This window comes from Callospermophilus lateralis, chromosome X (assembly GCF_048772815.1).
Source record: "Callospermophilus lateralis isolate mCalLat2 chromosome X, mCalLat2.hap1, whole genome shotgun sequence".
Lineage (NCBI taxonomy): Eukaryota > Metazoa > Chordata > Mammalia > Rodentia > Sciuridae > Callospermophilus > Callospermophilus lateralis.
This window is the reverse complement of record NC_135325.1, coordinates 121,900,609-121,920,035: the sequence shown is the minus strand read 5'-3', so window position 1 is coordinate 121,920,035 and position 19,427 is coordinate 121,900,609. Positions and strand designations below refer to the sequence as shown.

Genomic DNA, 19,427 nt, shown 5'->3' with positions numbered 1-19,427 from the left:
CCTCTTCAACAAATGGTGCTGTGAAAACTGGAAATCCATATGCAACAAAATTAAATTAAACCCCTATCTCTTACCATGCACAAAACTCAACTCAATGTGGATCAAGGACCTAGGAATTAAACTAGAGACTCTGCATCTAATAGAAGAAAAAGAAGGCCTTAATCTTCATCATGTGGTATTAGTACCCAACTTCCTTAATAAGACTCCTATAGTACAAAAATTAAAAGCAAGAATCAATAAATGGGATGGATTCAAACTAGAAAGTTTCTTCTCAGCAAAAGAAACAACATGTGAGGTGAATAGAGAGCCTACATCTTGGGAGCAAATTTTTACCCCTCACATATCAGATAGAGCACTAATCTCTAGGACCTATAAAGAACTCAAAAAGCTAAGCACCAAAAAAAAAAATAAAAATAAAAATAACCCAATCAATAAGTAGGCCAAGGACCTGAACAGACACTTCTCAGAATATAAAAACTGTCTCTTTTAACTCTTGGTTTTTTAGTGTATCTACAGAGTTGTGCAGTTGTTAATCAAATCAATTTTAGATCATTTTCATTACCCCTGAAACAAACTCTGTTCCCATTACCAGATACTCCATATTTCATCCCAATCTCTGGCCTGTGACATCAACTAATTTACTTTCTTATTCTGTAGATTTACCTATTCTGGACATTTCATATAAATAGAATCACATAAAATGTGATCACATATATCTAGCTTCTTTTATTTTAGCATAATGTTTTTGAGGTTCAACCATATAGTAGTATGTATCATTCTTTATATGAGTACATAGCATTCCATAATATCACATTTTGTTTGTTCATTTATCACTTAGTGGATATTTGAGTTCTTTCCACTTTTTGGGTGTTAGGAATAATGTTGCTATCAACATTCACATATTTTTGCAGACATTTAGAAACATTTTCCTGGGTATATACTTAGGGATAGAATTGCTAGATTATATAACAAATATGTTTAACTGTTTGAGGAATTATTGACAAACTATCTTTCAAAGCGGCTGTACCATTGTATACTTCTGTCAGCAATGTATGAGGGTTTCAGTTTCTCTAAATCTTTGCCAAAACTTGCTATTTTCTGTTTTTAAAACTTATTGCCATTCTTGTGGGTGAAGTGGTATCTCATTGTGGTTTTCATTTGCATTACCCTAATGACTAATTATGTTAATCATATTTCCATGTGTTGTAAGCCATTTGTATATTGTTTTGGATATATGTCTATTAGAGTTTTTGCCCATTTTTAATTGGCTTATTTACTTTTCATTGTTGAGTTGGATATAGATTTTTTTTTCCTATAATTAGTTTACTTGAGTTTTTTTTATAATGAGTTATGGCATAGAGACAGAGAAATAGCAGTAAGAAGCTTAAGTGCTGTGGATTTCTGGCTCCTGCCCGGAAAAGAGTTACCTCTGTGGTTTAGTTCTACTTCTGATATGCCTCTTCACTCTGACTAACAGCTAAGGGACTGGTGATATGAACATCAAATCTCTGTATGTAACCTTCATGATTTCTGTTTATTGTATTTAAAAATCTGATGTTACATAATTTTGTTTTGAAAGACATGTAGGGGACAAGACGGAAAACTTCATGCCAACCTGCTTTGTCCTGTGGATATAGTGGATGTGCCCGAGGGCACCTTGCCTGACAAACAGAGCACTGAGCAAGCCATACGATTGTTGGAAAAGATGAAAACAACTAGCAGTCCTTTCTTCCTGGCTGTTGGGTACCATAAGCCGCACATCCCCTTCAGATACCCCAAGGTGAAGAGCTGGCTGAGGGTTGAGGACTGATCCAGCAGCTACTACAACTTTGTTATTTGTTGAGGAAGGGATTTGTGTAGTGAAGCTGGCTACATCCTGCCATCCCCAGTTACCAGGGATGCCTGATAGGAGCTACCTAGTATGCATAGTGGAGTGAAGACAGGAGTCAGATGTCAAGGACAAGTAGTCTTAGAACATGTAAGGATCTTACAAGAAATATTTGGCTTTCTACTTCTCTCCACTGGAGGATTTTATTTCCTTTCATTGAACTCAATGTGCAAATGTTGAGTGGGATTATGATCATAGATAACTGAGCCAAAGCCACTAAAAACCTATAATAAGGGATAGTCCTCAGGACACAGTTCCAGGGAATTTGAAGCTCTCTTCACCAACTCCCTTTTCTTCTACCCCCATGAGCCTGTCAGATTAGATCCTATAACCAATGCATTGCTTGTTGGAACCTCAAATCCTGTTGCCTCAAATCCAATCACTTGGAGCATGTAGTAATTTCCTTTTAATAATCTTTTTCAGTTTTATTTATTGTGTTTTCCTTGGGCCTGAGCAGCTCAGCTTTTTTGACTTCACAAAGATGGCCCCTCACTTGTAATGAGAGTAGAGACCAGAAGGTATATTCTTTGATGTTGCAGGTATCTTGTTTTGACTGGCCTAAGGTATCATGCCTTCCTGTCAGGAACTACCAACCCTCTTGATAGAATTAAGAGACCTACCTCTTCTGCTTCTTTGCAGAAAGGAGTTCTCAAAGCTATCCTAGCCATGAGCCTTTGAAAGACTTGCTTATAAGGCTGGCCCTTGGTAGGCATTTAGGAACTCTGATTTTGGGAGTGTTGCCACCATTCCCAGAACTCATAAGTGTGGCTTACTATGCCTAAACTGTTTAGGCAAACATTAAGGTATATGCTGAACCCCTGGTTTCCTTTTGGGAGCCTAGACTTTTGGTGTGTTCCAGGTTGAGAGTGCCTATGTGATCAGGCCCAAACCACACTGGGTGCTGAGGTTTTAATAGACTTCCCTTTCTGGTAGCATTTTATACATATTGTCACACACCTCATTATTGGGGCAAGAAGGTGCATTCTGTGTGACTTTTGGGGAAGAGGACTCTAGAAACTTGTTACTGTTTTCCTCCAGATTTTGCCTCATGAGCTTTTTCCCTTTGCTGATTGTATCTAGTAATACACCATAGTGGTGGATGTGACTATATGTTGAGTCCTGTGAGTTGTAATGAATTATTGGGCCTGAGAGTGGTTTGGAGAACCCAGAACACCTCAGCACACTTTCATGGGTTGGAAGTGAGATAGGACCAAAACAGAAGGGCATTTGCCCACATGAGGGAAGAGATATACCACTGCTTGTTTCCTAGGAAATAAAAGTTGCATGATTTCATTGCTTTTTGCATCTCATGAGGGTGACCTAAGGCCTGACTTCAGGATGGGAATGAGTACCTGGGGTCATTAGTAAGCCATGTTGTAAATACATCTCAGGCTTAGAGAAAAGGCCACATAAACACCTGAAGAGCCACAGCCTTGTGCCATTGCCAACAGAGTGACAACCTTGTGGCTCTGTGTATGTTTTTCCCAAAGGAATTTCAGAAGTTGTACCCCTTGGAGAACATCACCCTGGCTCCTGATCCCCAGGTCCCCGATGGCCTACCTCCTGTAGCCTACAATCCCTGGATGGACATCAGGCAGCGGGAAGACGTCCAAGCCTTAAACATCAGTGTACCCTATGGCCCAATTCCTGTGGACTTTCAGGTACCAAAGACATATTTCCAGAATGTATCAGGCACTTATGTCATTGGTCAATCCAATTTCTTCAGTACAACATCCACTACTCCATTTATAATGTTTTATTAAGAACTTTTATGCATGGTGTTGTGCCAAGTGCTGGGTGGGGCATGTTCTGTAGGACATGGACAGTACTGGGTGAATCAAGAGTCTCCTGGCCAGTGTTTAAACTTTCAGAGAAGGGAGAATCCAGAGATTTGGTGACTTGCTATAGGAGGGATGGGAGAGAGGAAAGAGTCTGGTTCAATGTCCCTAACTCATGGAAGATGCTGTTTAATGTGAGTTACGATTCTTCAATTGTAGGATATAGGCAACTCTTGAGCAGCTCAGAATGCTCACTTTGCTGGTACTGGAGGTTTCCTCTGTGGGAAAGCCTGTATTGGCACCTGTCACTCTCAATTTGACTGGGTTAACTAGGTCTTGGCACAGAGGTGACTGGGTACCATCATGGCCAGTGCTGTCCAGCTATGATGTCTGATATCCCTTTGCCATGATTGGGGGAAGAGCAGCCACAAAATTAGAATTATCATGCTAACTGATTATCCACCATCTCTCCCACATGAGTGCAAAAGACATGCTGACCAACAAATCTTTCCAGAATCTTCCATGTAGAACCCTTCCTTTATTACATGAATGCTGAGATGGGTAGGCTATAGTGAATGGAAGGAACATGGCAATGTTTTCAAAGTGTGTTTCCTGAAATACCTGCATCAGAATTTCCTAATAGGCTTGTTGGATATAAGATTTTTGACCCAGAGTTGGAAGCTGGAGATGGAGCCCCAAAATATACATTTCCTCAAAAGCCACATCAGTGATTCTGATGCACTGAGTCATCCATGTGACTCCTGAGTTTGCACAGCCAGAGTTTGAGGGGTGAGGGGTATATGCTCCTCAAATCTGTTTGATTCCTGAGTTTCCTTATTAGCAAGTGGTGAAAGTTTGTAAAGCAACAAATTTGACAGTTTGTTTATTTTCTAATTTTGCATTGCTGGGTTCTGATAATGAGGTCGCTTAAATTGCAGCTCTGAGTCTATGTTTGGAAGCCTTATTAGTGACAGTCACTTAAAATGGACTTTGCAATGGACTGGGTGTCGGGATGAATGCTCGGTGCTGGGATGGGTATTGAGCATTTGTTTTGACCATCTGCTTTGGCCCATATGGGAATCCAATGGTGTCTGTCCCTTCTGTTGTCAGGTGAGGAGACTAAAGGCAGAGAAATGACACTGGCCTCACTGCATCAAGTTAGCATCAGGTGGAACTAGGTCACCCCAGAGAAGTGTAACTAAAACCACATGATTGATTTTGTTAGTTCCAAACAGTGTGAGTTCAAATTCCCTTTCTACCTCATACCAGTTGCATGAACTCTGCAGAGTTACTTTATTTCTCTGAGCCTCAGTTTCTTTTTCTGTAAAATGGAAACATGATGGGTGAAGGTTTTCTGCAATAATACCAACTGAGGAGGTTTTCAGAGAGAACTAAAGGGTACATGTGGAAGCATCTAGGACATTACCAATTACATGATGAGTTCTCTTTGAAGTTTTCCAACTCCCTTCTTTATACCTGTGACTGTTGGACAGGTAGCAGAGAGCGTGACCCAGAGTGAACCCTGATATTCTCAGGACCTGAAGCTTTGGATGTTCATGTCTAAGCCCTGTCTCACTTCTTTCTTGAGCCTCTCAATTCTATGCTCTTGTCAGCTCCAGCCCTATGTGAACTAGTGTCCTCAGGTGTTTGCCATCTCCCAGGCCAGCTCCTTCTTGATCACCATACCATGACCCCTTCAACTTGCAGCTCCCTGCACACCTCCAAGGATTGCTGGAGTGTGAACTCTTCCTTGTCCACTCTGTCTAGGTGGCCTCTTGGCTTTTTTACTTCCCTGAATTGCTAAGGCCCTGTAGCTTGCCACTTACTGTTCTTGCCAGCCCCTTAGCACCCTTTTCCATTCATCCTTGTCTCACATGTAGTATTCTGATCATGAGACAGTCCATAATGAGGGCTGCTGGAGAGAATTCATGCAGCCATGAGGCAGCAACGCACTCAGCTGTCCGTGTGAGCTCTCTACTTGGCTTCTTTCCCGTGTTCAGTGAGTTTTCCCTTCCCATTATCTTTCCCTGCAGCCTCTGTGTCTGCTCATGTCACTCACATCTTTTTTTTTTTTAAAGAGAGAGTGGAGGAGGGAGAAAGAGAGAATTTTTTTAATATTTATTTTCCAGTTCTCGGCGGACACAACATCTTTATTTGTATGTGGTGCTGAGGATCGAACCCCGGGCCGCACGCATGCCAGGCGAGCGCGCTACCACTTGAGCCACATCCCCAGCCCGTCACTCACATCTTTAAAAAGTATCTTCTCCTTTGCATCTGCCTATTTCTCCTCTTTTCCCGCTTTCTCTCTCCCTTTTTGCCCCCTCCCCCCACTCACCTGCCCTTTGAGCAAGAGTAAGGAGTGGTCTATTCTATCTGTGTCTATGGCTTCCTTGTGCATTTGTTCTTTTTATCTGCTTGGGCTTCTTCCTTCCCAACCCACTAAGTTCTCTCACCTGAGTGGTCGCTGACCTTGTTAGTAAATAAGATCTATCCTTGTTGTTCTTGACCTTACTTGAGCTCCGTGCTATTTTCTCATCATTGACCAGCCTCATGTCTTCTGGAAGTTTTCACCTCCTGGGCATCCTTGCCACCCCTCCTGGGCCCCCTCTGCTCCAGTCTCCATGACAGGTCCCTGTTTCTGTTTCCTCCCACTTACATGCTGTCATCCAGGGTCAGTCTAAGTTCCCCTCTGTTCTTCCCCTTCTTATCTGCCTAGCTCATCTCAGACCTGCTGACAGATGACTCCCAGAAATACCCCTCCAGCCCAGGTCTTGCTTCTGATTTTCAGACTTGCATGTCCATCCACCTTTGAGAGCCATTCTCAGGCAGGTTACTGTGGAGACCTCAGCTGCATAGATTTCCATGTGGTCAGGCCACCACTGTGGTCTGTCTCTTCTTCCTCTTATATCTCCCTGCTCGTCACATGCCTGTGAATCATGCCACTAGCTGAATGTGAACTCTAGAGTCACCCTTGGATTTCTCATCTCCTTCCTCTTCCCTGCTTCTTCCCCTCCTCCACATCTGCTTGATCTCCCCAATTTCCTCTCAAATCTACTGGTTCTCTGGATCTTTCAGTACATCTTTCTGGTCTGGGTCTTGCAATGTTTTGTTCACTCAACAAATTGTTGAGTACTTCTTAGGTGTCCAGCAGTTATCTAGTGATGTTTGTCTAAAGCCACTGGAATTTATACTCTGGACAGTAGTTTTATTTGTACTCTTATTAACCTGCAGCTCAAATTGTGTCAGTTCCTCACCTTGAAAGACTCCAGTGATTCCTTCCCTTGGCCTGCAGCCTGGGACTTCGGCTACTTGGAGGGACCTGCTAGATCCATTTCATCTGGTCCTGGCCTACTTTTTCAGTGTAACTTTCCTCTCTCTGCCCTCCCAGGTTATTCTTCAGCCCTAGGGATTCTCTGCTTTGTCATGATTCCACACCATTCCACATCCTGCAGTCCCTGCCTAGAATATCCTACCCCCATTTGTCTGATAGCAGCTACTCTTCTGCAATGTGAAATCCTCTCTGAAGCCTTCCCTAATTTTCCAAGCACACTTGAACACTCATTGTCCTTGGTCAGCTTTGGGCCCCACCAATAATGTATGTGTAATTATTTTTCACTGGTCACATGGCTCAATAGAGTTGAGAACCAGCCTCTTTCCCGTGTTGCCTAATCTCAAGGGACCAGGAGAGGAAGGAGGGAGTACCCTTATATAGGGCAGAGACATCCTGACTGGTGACTCTGGTCTCCAGGAGGACTATAGTTCTCCAAGTTACAGACTGAAGACTGTCTACTAGAATGTATAAATAGGCCAGGATTCAGATTAATTCTTCTAGAAGGCTAGATGTGTATCTGTTCTCTTCATCACAAGTAGAGATTGGGGAAAGGCTCATGACTGTCCTAACCTTAGCAATGACAAGAAGCTGACAGGTCCAGATGATAAGATAGGGACCATATGTGCAAAAGAGGCTATGGCTGATCTGATAAGTCAGGTGGATATTATCTCTGTGTATGCCACAGCAATTAAAATTACACTCACTTTCATTATTTATTTATTTTTGTTTATTTTATTTGCAGCGGAAAATTCGCCAGAGCTATTTTGCCTCTGTTTCCTATTTGGATACACAGGTTGGCCATCTTTTGAGTACTTTGGATGATCTTCAGCTGGCCAACAATACGATCATTGTGTTTACCTCTGATCATGGTAAGCATTTTGAAATGCCCTGATGAGTCACTCAAAGCATCTCAGTTTTCCTGTGAAACATGCTTTTTAAAATTCCATATACATGGTCATGTTTTTTTTTGTGTGTGTGTGTGTGTGTGTGAATCTGCAGTACCCTGAGTCCAGGTTCTTGGGTGTTTTAGGATCAGATTATTAGTCCTGGGACCTCCATCTTTGATACTTGGAGGTGGAGGCAGGTGGGGGGGCCTGTAGTAACTTTTGCTTTATGCACTCAGCAAGAACCTTCCATTTGTGGGAAAGCTCTTCTAATCACCATTGCTAACCTTGAGGGTTGGAGGACTTTTAGGGTATTTTTTGGGGGGTGGGGGTGGAAGAGAATCCAGAACAGTTTTGGCAGAACCCAACAAAGCCCTCAGATATGGCTGGTTTTGATATGTCTTACCCCATCCCTACTACCCTTTCTGTCAAGAGACCAGGCTTCTCAACTGTTTATATCTCCTAAGGTTGTTTCCTACTTTTTCCAAATATAGAAATGCTCTTTAATTTGAAAAATGTGCTCTTTAATATGAAAATTTTTCAGCATGCCCCCAAGAGTGGAAAATAAAACAACAGCTTCCACATTTTCTACGAGTGACAGTCTTGTTCATCTCCTCCTTACCCACTCCTTCTAACACTGAATTTTTTGAAACAAATCCTAGATGGTTCTGTTTTCTAATCACTATTTCTAAAAAAAAGCATTGCCTCTTTAAGTGTAACCATAATACCATTATCATATGTAGAAAAAGAAAGATGGTTCTTCCATATCATCAAATATGCAATGATACAGTAGTAAATCATAGTATGTTCTCATAAAGAAAAAAGGATATGAAGAATATAATACAGGGCCAGAATGCCCTATCCTGTTATGCTACCTTCCCAGGACTAAACAGGCACCAGTAGATTGGAGTTCCGATGTATACCTTGTACACATACATATATGGGGATATATGTATGTATGTAACATGTAACATATCATAAGACATAGTTGATTATACTATGTTTACTGATATATGAACTTTTAAAAACATTTTTTCCTACTTAACTTTGTCACAGAAAATTCTCCCTGTCATCTCTCAGGCCTGACTTTTCCTTTGTAAAGGTCTGTTGTGTTGTATTATATACAGAAATGCCATAATTGTTCACATATTCCTAATGCTCTGTCATCCACTTCTTACCCCACTTCTCAGTGCCTAGCTTACTCTTTGCTCTGAGGCAGTTGCAGTTGATTATAGTAACCCACCTCAGTGTGCCTTTCTGGGATATACTGCATCAGAACCACCAGAGAATTGGTAAAACATGATGGTTTCTGCACATCTAATCAGGAACTGGCAGGTCTGAGCATGAGAATGAACTGGCTCCCATCTAGCTCATAATTCTTGGGCTGGCTTTTACTGCCTTGCCCTCATGCAAGGCTTCTGGGGAAAGAGCCAGAAGCCTTCTCAGTTGCTTTTCAAGGTCCTTGGTTTCTTCTTGGTGTCGAGATGAACCTTGGGACTCTCACAGGCTTGTGTTCTCCTTTCTCAAATATTTGCCCCTGGCTATAGCAGACCATACGGAAACCCAGCACAAGACTGAGCAATGTGTTCTTGCAGTTAGGCAGTCCATAGCTATCCATTGAGTATTTGTCAAGTACCAGACCCTGTGCTTGGTGGGCTAGGGGGCTGTCCATGCATGGTGCTAGACAGCCTATCATGGCCAACAGGCCTGTGGGTTCTGAGTGCCCATATTTGGGGATGCCACAGAGAACTTGGCTGGTGTACCTTTAGGACTGCTGTGTGTACCCCAGTTAGACTTCAAGGAGGTGACTCCTGAGGTCCCATTGCTGGGACTCCTCACTTTCCTGTTCCAAAGGCTTCTTGGACCTCATATTCTTAAGTTTCTGCCAATATAACCTGCAAGTTGGTGCCCTAGGAGCCTGCTGATAACTGACCGAGTCACCAGGCCTCATGGGTCAAGGCAACCTTGTCTTCCTAGAGAGAGTGGACATGTGGAGGTATAGTGCGGGCCCTCACCCAGCTCACTGAGCTCATAGACCCTGGAAACTTATTCTCATTGACCTCCTTTAGAGTACTTGAAAATCCCTACCTAACCTCAGCACTGTTGGGCAGAGAGAGGGAGGGAGAGCAGGCCAATCCTTCAACTATCTTACATGCTTAGAAACCTTGAGCATTTATAACAGACATGAAGTCTGCTTTGATTACTGATATATGAAAGGTTCTTTTCAACTCTGGGTTTTCTAGGAGAGCACTGTTGACTCAGAACATGTTCCAGCCCTATTCTGTAATTTGTAGCCCTAATATCATCTGTAGATTGAGTCAGTGAGTTTTTGTGCTGGACTCTGTACCATCCTCTGGGAAAGTTTAGCAGATATAGCTATGATGGATAAAATACAGAATCATTCCAATGCCTTATTGAATCCACTCATAACCACTTTCAGTGTCTTTGGTTGTTTTGTAAATACTTCATGAACAGTCTATATCATGAACAGTTTTTGTATCAAAAAAGATAGTACAAAAAAGTTTTGTATTAAAAAGATAGGGAATTTCCAACTTGGAATATGTAAACTATTTTCTACAAGGGTATTTTAAATAAGTTTTAAGGATGGTTTTTAATCAGGGTTAAGGATTCAAAACTAAAGGTTTGCTTTTCTTCACATATGGTATGTCTTAAGAAATGTGCAAGGTATCCTTGTCTTATGCCACAGTACCATAGCCTCACATTTTGGTGGTACAACCCCAGATGGGTAAACCTGAGTTTCTGGGGTTATGAGTCAAGAGATAGATGAACACAGGACAGGGAAATGGTGACACTCTGTCTTTCAGGGTCTCCATATAGTGAAGAATGAACTGCTGGTGATGTAGCTGATCAATAGAGCACATGAGGCCCTGTGTTCGATCCTCAGCATTAAAAAAAAAAGCCTGTCTTGGCAGTTGGGACTTGTCTGCTTGGGGCCCACTGGTTCTGCAAAGCCCAATATGGGTGTATTTGTTAGTTCCTGATTAAAAGAAGATATTTTACCTTGGGAATTTAATATATATTTTTCCTTTTTAAATGTTTCATCATTGAGGATGTATGTTTGACTTTGAATAAAGCAGCATCAGGTGAAATCATCTTTTCTGTGGTAATTCTAGAGGAATTTCCTTGAGGTGATGAGGTTTTAGTTCTTTTGGCCTTTACAACAGGAATTGAAATTGTGGCTAAAGTATATGTTTTGATCTGATTATTAATTTCCTGTCATTCTGTGCTTTTTATGATCCAGGGTGGGCCCTTGGTGAACATGGAGAATGGGCCAAATACAGCAATTTTGACATCACTACTCGTGTGCCCCTGATGTTCTACGTTCCTGGAAGGACAGCTTTGCTACCAAAGGCAGGAGAGAAGTTTTTCCCTTACCTTGATCCTTTTGATTCCACCACAGAACTGATGGAGCCAGGTATAGTATATACAGGAGTGATATTGCCCAGCTAAGAGTGCCTTTAGTTTACATGTGAACCACCTCATTGAATCATAGGCTGCAGGCTCACATAGTCCCCACTTCTGGTGTATGTTAGAATTTCTTCTCAATATTGTTTAGTCTGCATGTGGTTCCTGAACATCTCTCATGCTGTGGGTAAGGGAGGATTGGCAGAGCCAGAACTGAAAAGTATGACTTCTGTCCATGAGGGGCCTTGGAAGGAGGTAGGGCAAAGGAGCAGTAGCCCTCCCAAGGTAGGGAGGGCTGTTGTAAGGTGGCAACAGCATGCTACAGAGCATAGAAGGAGCTGTCTCCCAAACAGATCAGTGGTATCCTTAACCTGTATACTTTTGTCATGGACTCAGCCCTTTTTAAGGGGAGTATTTTCCCTTTTTGCAGCTCATTGACTAGTTAACCATTGGATCTGTAAAATTTACTGGGTGATTCTGCTTTGTGTCACGCAATAGTGAAGGGCAAGTGACTTGGGCTTTTTAGTGCCAGTTCTTCAAAGCTTTGAAACCAGATATCCTTTCTGCCCATATGGGGTGATTTGTGTGGGTTCCTGTGAGTTTTATCATGACTTAATCTACCTGGTGCATTTCAGAGGTAAATCATGCACTTCAGATGCCATGCTAGTCTTATATGCTCTTTTTGGAGTGGTTTTTTTTTTTCATAAACTGTGCTAAGCCAGGTTCCCCATTTTGGGACTTACATATTTAATCCATCTTTAGCATCTAAGCCTTGTACTTTATATTGATTCCTATTTCAATTTATCTTGGGATTCATTATTCTGGCCTTTCTGGACCGTGGAGTTTGCTAATTATACTGCCTGATTTTATTTCCTGCACACTTAATTTTGGGGCAGTGTATACTCTATCTTCTTTCCCATCATTGAAAGGTTAAACAATTTCAGTTATGACTTTAGCCCTTTGTTTGCTGGGAGAAATATTCTTACAGGTAAGACTCTTTCTTGAAACCTTTGTTGGGAAATAATCACCAAGTTGTAATTTCATGTACCTGTGCCATCATCCATCTTATCTCCAAATTTTATCGCTAATCTGTATCTTTTCTCTGAACTGTAAATTTCATGTCCAATAGCCTGTTCTACTTGGCTAGTCTTTCATCCCTGGAGTTGAACATCTATCTCTTTTACCTTAAGCCTTGCCTTTGACACTCTTTTCAGGACATGACCACAAAAATTACAGAATCTTCTTAATCTTTCTCTCATATTCCATATGTGATCTGCAGTCCATCAGCAAGCCCACCATTCTTCATTCAGAATCTGTTCCTTTCTGCTTCTCATCATCTCCTCTGCCACCAGCAGCTGCTTGCTGAAGGGTCTGTTTCCTTGTGCTATTGATCCTCTAGAGTGTTTCCTTCTGAGAACACCCTAAGTGATCCCTTTCAAACTCAAGACAGGGGATGGGGCTGTAGCTCAGTGGTAGGACTCTTGCCTTACATGCAGTGAGGCCCTAGATCCTGGATTCCATTCCTACCACCAAAAAAAATTCCACGGCAAGTCTTGCTACAGACCTACTCAGGAGCCTCCTGTGCTCTCATCTCACAAGTACATGTCCTCACAATGGCTGACAAGGACTTTAGTGATCTGATTCCTCCCTTTTTGACAAGCATCCAGGGCAGTTTGTCCTGTACAGTGTCACACATACTAGATTTGTCTCTTTGTTTTCTCATAGTGAACATTTTTGATCAGGGTTCTATATACATGTGATGTTGAATTCTGTTGTCACAGTGGGGGGAATCTTTTGGCAACTTATACCATTGTTAGTGATGCTCACTTTGGTCACTTGGTTAAAGTGATGGTAGCAGCAGCCAAATTTTGCCATTGTAAAGTATCTTTTTAAAAAACTTTTTTTTAAGAAAAAGTATGTTTAAACTTTTAAAAAAAATTTATTATTGGTTGTTTAAAACATTACATAGTTCTTGACATATCATATTTCATACATTTGATTCAAGTGGGTTATGAACTCCCATTTTTACCCTGTATACAGATTGCAGAATCACATAGTTTACACATCCACTGTTTTACATATTGCCATACTAGTATCTGATGTATTCTGTTGCCTTTCCTATCCTCTACTATCCCGCCTCCCCTCCCCTGAAATTAGGTATTATTAAACAATCTCTTAACTATCCAAAATGCCAGAATGATAGTACAAAACCAAGATCAGTTTGAACAGGAATCAATGTAAGATGTAAAGATAAGTGTAGGATTTAAATTTTAAAGGTGGATGTAATACCTTCTCATGTTTTTGGATTGCCATTGAGAATAATAATAAAAAATATAGAACACCAGGCATTGGTGAGGATGTTGAGAAATTGGAACACTTGTGTATTAGCAGCAGGAATGTAAAATGGTATAGCTGCTGTGGATAACAGATTGGCAGGTCTTCAAAAAGTTAAACAGAATTACCATATGACTGAGCAGTTCCACACCTAAATATATATACTGCACAATTGAACACAGGTATTCAAATAAAATTTGGACATGAGTATTCATAGCAGTACTATTCAAAATAGCCCAAAAGTGGGAGAAACCTGTGTCCATTGACAAATGGGTGGACATACACGATGTGGTATTATACCTTCAGTGAAATATTATTTAGCTTTGAGAATGAAGGAAATTCCAACATATGCTAGAGCATGGATAAACCTTGAGGACATTATTCTTAAAGTGAAATAATCCAGACACAAGGGAGCAAATACTATGTGATCCCACTAATATGCAATATTTAGAGTAGAGAAATTCACAGAGATAGAAAGTAGAATGAGGGTTGCCAGTTTCTGGGGGTGGAGAAATGGGGAGCTGCTGTTCAGTGGAGACAGTTTCTGATGTGTAAAATGAAAGAAATTTTGGAGATGATTGGTGGTGATCATGATGCATCAATATGAATATACTTATTGTCACTGAAGTGTCCACTAAAAAGTAGATATGATAATAAACTTCATGTTTTGTGTACTTTACCATATTAAAAGAAAAGTTGGGGAAAAAAGGAAAGATGGATCAAAAAGTCATCCAGAAAAGGGTGATCTGTGGGGTGCCATTGTGAAACTTGAAATATTGTATTCCATCATAAACTTTTACCCAGTAGTTAGAGCTTAAATTGATGAAGCTGGCCAGAATCCAGTTATTACACTAGTGGTTTCAAAGTCAGGTAGTTTTCTAAAGTGCCAATAGGCTGAGGACCAATTTTGCATCTTGATGTTTTATTGGATGAGTATATAGTGGAGGGTGAGGTGCTGAGTTGGTGGTGTTTCTACACTTCTTTTGCTAAAAATAAATGTTGAAAACAAACATATAAGCAAATAGAAAACATGTGGAGTCTAGACAGGTTCCTTAACTCATCCAGTCTGGTGTGGCAGGCTTCTATAATGTAACAAATTCAGCTGTGTCATTTTCTGTTTCAGGCAGGCAAACCATGGACCTTGTGGAACTTGTGTCTCTCTTCCCCACGCTGGCTGCACTTGCAGGACTACAGGTTCCGCCTCATTGCCCTGTTCCTTCATTTCATGTTGAGCTATGTAGAGAAGGCCAGAACCTTCTGAAGCATTTTCGATTCTATGATGTAGAAAATGATCCATATCTCCGCAGTAACCCCCGTGAGTTGATTGCTTATAGCCAGTACCCCCGGCCTGCAGACTCCCCTCAGTGGAATTCTGACAAGCCAAGTTTAAAAGATATAAAGATCATGGGCTACTCCATACGTACCATAGACTATAGGTATACTATATGGGTTGGCTTCAATCCTGATGAATTTATGGCTAATTTTTCTGATATCCATGCAGGGGAACTGTATTTTGTGGATTCTGATCCATTACAGGATCACAATATATATAATGACTCCCAACATGGAGAACTTGCTCAATCATTGATGCCTTGAGTTTTGCCACAATGGAGGGCAAATGTAACATGCTCCTCTTGAGCTGGTGAGAGGAGGCATTAGAGGTTATTATTTTGTCATTACCCATAATATTGGAAGGAACCAGAGTATGAGGTAATCAAAACATGCATCAACCATTTGGTCCAAGAGAATGTGACAGCCAATCCTTTTCATTTAGTCTTTATTAATTTGTAATTGTTAATTAGGTTGGGGCTGGGCTGAGCCTTTTTCTCTTGTTTAAAAAGTCCATAGTGTAGTCATTTAATAAGTACAAAATGAACAAACCAAAATTATGTCATACTTTTTTATACCAAGGTCATACTAACCAAATAGTAACATATATATAATCAAAAAATAATTATTTGTGGAATTTAGTACATTTCAAAAAGTAACAATATATCAAATTAAGTTCTTCTCTAAATTCCTGATTTTTATACTTTAATAACATCTTAGGTTTACCAGTATATTAAAAATATATCAATTTTAATATACAATTCACATTTCTTTCTCAATTATAAAGTTGAATACTAATTCTAGAAGCCAGTACCTTAAAGTCTATTTTCAATTTTCTAAGACCACAAGGTTTCAAATTCCAAAGATAAAATATGCATCAAGTTATTAATGTGCTATTTTTAAATCAAATAAAAAAATGCTTAGTAGATTAGAGACATGAAATTCATGGGAAATTAAGTTAAAACTTTTGAGATGTTTTCTCGATCCAATAATAATTTGTTAGCAAATAATATGACCTTTAAACTTAGTGACCATCTATTAGAAGTCTGTTATTTACAGTGAAAATATTTAAAGTTATAACTATATCCATGGTTTGACTCGGACTCATTTAAATGTTCTTATTTAGGTATAATTGATTACAGATGTCCACTTATGTAGGTGGCAGGAAACTCATTCTATGTTTAATTACTTATTAAAGGAAACAGCAGTTTTCTTAAATTTGTTAAATTTTGTTAAATTCTGAGTTATTTTGAGGATTGTAAAAACTTTTCATTAGTATATAGTAAGTAATTTTCAACTCCCCCCAGAATATAGTTCCATATTTCCTAAATAAGAAAATAACCAGAAAGGCAAGTAATAGTAATAAGTTTAGTCCATATTATCTTGAATAGAATATTTACAAGTTGTATTTATAACATGATGAGACTGATCAAATATCAGAAGTCAACAAAACAACATCTTTCTCAGTAAATATCTAAAATAGTCTGTCTTGTATCAAAATGAGTAATTTTAGTAATTTTCTCTTTACAAATGGCTCACTCAGTGTTTCAAGGTAAATGTGAAATAAAATATAGCAAATTAGATTAAGTTACTGTGGTGCATTGAATTGTGACCAAAATGACAAGATATTATATTAAAATTATTGAAATTTCAAAGGCATTTTTAACTAATTAGCTTATGATAGAAATGTATATAACATAGTGATCTTCTACGCAGTTGAGTGACTTAGGCAACAATTTTTATTTAAGGAGTAAAGGGTCCTATTTATCTCTCCCAATTCCAGAATTTCACTCTCCTTTCGAAGCTTCAGCTTTTATAGATGGTTTTCCTCAGCTTTTTCTTTCTCATTATTTGTCTTTTTTATTGCTCTCTTCATGTGCACTAACTTTTATGATACAGTCTAGAAATCCTCTTGACATATTTGCAGTGTATTTACCTCTATCTCCTACTTTACAGTTATAATGATAAGTTTTAATTTAGGTTCTCATTTCATATCCATTTGTAGCTCCTGGTTGGTTACAATATGTATGCTTCATTTTTCTCACTGATTTCCTGAAGCACAGTTTTAGTATAAAAAATCTCCAAATTCTCCTCTTGATGAGTCCTAAGCTGAACTGTGCTGTCCACTTGGTAGCCACTAGGCATATGTGGCTATTTAAATATAATTTAATTTAAATGAAATAAAAGTTAAAAAGAAGATTCCCAGCCATACCATATTTCAAGTGCTTGCTAACCACAGATCTAGAGCATTTCCATCATGGCTGAAGGTTCAGTTGAACAGAGCTGTCCTGGATTATCTCTAGATTTGAGCTGGATTGCTGGCTGTTGGTGAGTTACTCCTGCTAGAAATTTCTTTATCCTAAGCTTTCCCACAAAGACTTGTCAGGAGGTGAGCAAAGTATGTTTGGTTTAGGAGTAAAGTAAGTAGTGAGTTCACAGTGGTCTCTTCCTCTCCACTTCCATCCCCATTGCCTCAGTCCTTCTCCCCTCTTTCCCAAGTAGTTTACCTCCCCTCCTCTTTCCTCCCCTTTTCCTAAAGGAATCCATGTGTCTTCCTAAAATCCCTCTTGCCCCTGCCCTTTGAGAACACCGTCAGTGCCTACTATGGGTCTAGACAGACCTCCGCTGAGCAGTCAGAGTCTTCCCTGGCTCCACGATGCCCCTGCCCTTGGCTGACTTTCCCTTGCCAGTCCCTGCCTCCCCCTCCTAGCTGTGGCCCATCCTCTCTTCACCTACCCATTCACAGCCATTTTTCACAGCCTGGCTCCTGTGCCCCCACCAAGAGGCTGAAGCTTTTGTGGCTCTCTAGTGTGTTTAGGGATTAAATGAGCACTCCTGAAAGGTCTTCTGTTCACCTTACTTTAAAAAGGGTGTTTTTTTTCTAATTACAAATTGATGTGTTAATTATAAAAAAATTCAGAAAACAGAAGTGTAGTAAAAGGTGAAAAAAAGTATGTTTTATCTTAAATAATCACTTAATGTCTTGTCTTTTGGGGGGTGTGAATTTTTCACATTGCTGTGAGTACACTATGTTCTTAATCATGAAATTTATGTTCTTACTTTTCTACTAACTAGTATGTGTGGTTATTACAGATTTTTGCAAAGATACTTTGTATTGCTGGTAATATATTTTATTGTGTAGTTTTATTGTAATTTAATCTTCTTGGAAACCTAGGTTATATACAGATTTTCACTATTATAAATAATGCTGTGATGATCAACTTAGTGAATAAAGAATTTCTATGTATTTCAAATTATTCCCTTAGGAGAGTCTCTCAGTGCCAAATTGTCAAAAACCATACCCATGTTCTCCTTTCCTAACTCTTTTGCTACCTTAGGGTACTAAAGTTAAAAATAGAGTCAGCAAGCATGCAAATAAAAAACATACAGCAAAAAAGCACTATTACAATAATAGGTGAAAGTGAAAGTGATATCCTGTTTTATCTTTTAATTCTTTATTGGTGACACCTTTAACATTGTTCACTGTATGATTGTTCGACATGGCATTTGCTGCTATATGAATTTTCCTTTCAATTTTATTTATCAATTTTACTTTTTAAAGTAATTGAATAAATCAATATTTTCCTGTGTGATATTTTTCCTATTGAATATGGAGACCCCTTCCCAATCTGGAGTGAATAAATAGTCATTTTTCCTTGATTTTTTTGTGGTTTGGTTTTGTACTTACCCTGTTTCTTCAATCCATTATAAGAGTAATGTATGCTCATTGTGTGAAACTTGAAAACTGTGAAAAATAGCGAAGACGGAAAAAAGCCCACTCCTTCAGAATATGGCTACTGTTGTTGACATTTGTGTTTCCTTACACTTCTTTTCCTGCCTACCTGCATATGCACAGATACAGACATTTCATCTTTCCATAGCTGAAACCTACCACATATAACCTCTCTTTTGTGATCTAACATTAGAATGGTTTTTCATAATAGCAGGCAGTTATTATTGTTAACACATCCTTACATTAATCTTTTTTTACTGAACTATAAACATTTTGATATGTATTTAAAATTGTGGCAAAATACATACATAAACATAAAATTTGCCACTTAAACCATTTTTGTACTTTTTTTATTTACTGGGTATTGAACGTAGGGGCACTGTACCCCTGAGCTAAATCCCCAGTCCTTTTTTTTAAATTTTGGATTTTGAGATAGGGTTTTGCTATATTGCTGAGAGTTTTTCTAATTTGCTAAGGCTGGCCTCAAATTTGAAATCCCCCAGGTTGCTGGGATTGCAGGCATGCACAACTACACCTGGCTCATCTTAACTATTTTTAATGATATAATTCAGTGGTGTCAAATGCTTTCACATCATAATGGCACTATTGCCACTGTCCATATACATAAATCTTTTCTTCTTGTAAAACTGAAACTGTCCTATTAAATATGAACTCTATCCATTTTCACTTCTCTCCAGCTCCTAGTAACTACCACTCTACTTAC

General features: G+C 39.5%; 1 protein-coding gene across 2 annotated transcripts in view; it reads left to right on the top strand.

Annotated features, from left to right (window-relative positions):
- The window catches only part of Ids (iduronate 2-sulfatase), a 28,204-nt gene extending 9,574 nt beyond the window's left edge, over nucleotides 1-18,630 (top strand). For both annotated transcript variants that reach the window (XM_077106849.1, XM_077106848.1), the window contains 5 exons: nucleotides 1,580-1,780; nucleotides 3,379-3,549; nucleotides 7,740-7,866; nucleotides 11,144-11,317; nucleotides 14,765-18,630. In XM_077106849.1, the coding sequence (XP_076962964.1) occupies nucleotides 1,580-1,780; nucleotides 3,379-3,549; nucleotides 7,740-7,866; nucleotides 11,144-11,317; nucleotides 14,765-15,237 (1,146 nt within the window). In that variant the 3' untranslated portion in view covers nucleotides 15,238-18,630. The remainder of the gene's footprint in view (nucleotides 1-1,579; nucleotides 1,781-3,378; nucleotides 3,550-7,739; nucleotides 7,867-11,143; nucleotides 11,318-14,764) is intronic.
- Nucleotides 18,631-19,427: the final 797 nt, after the last annotated feature.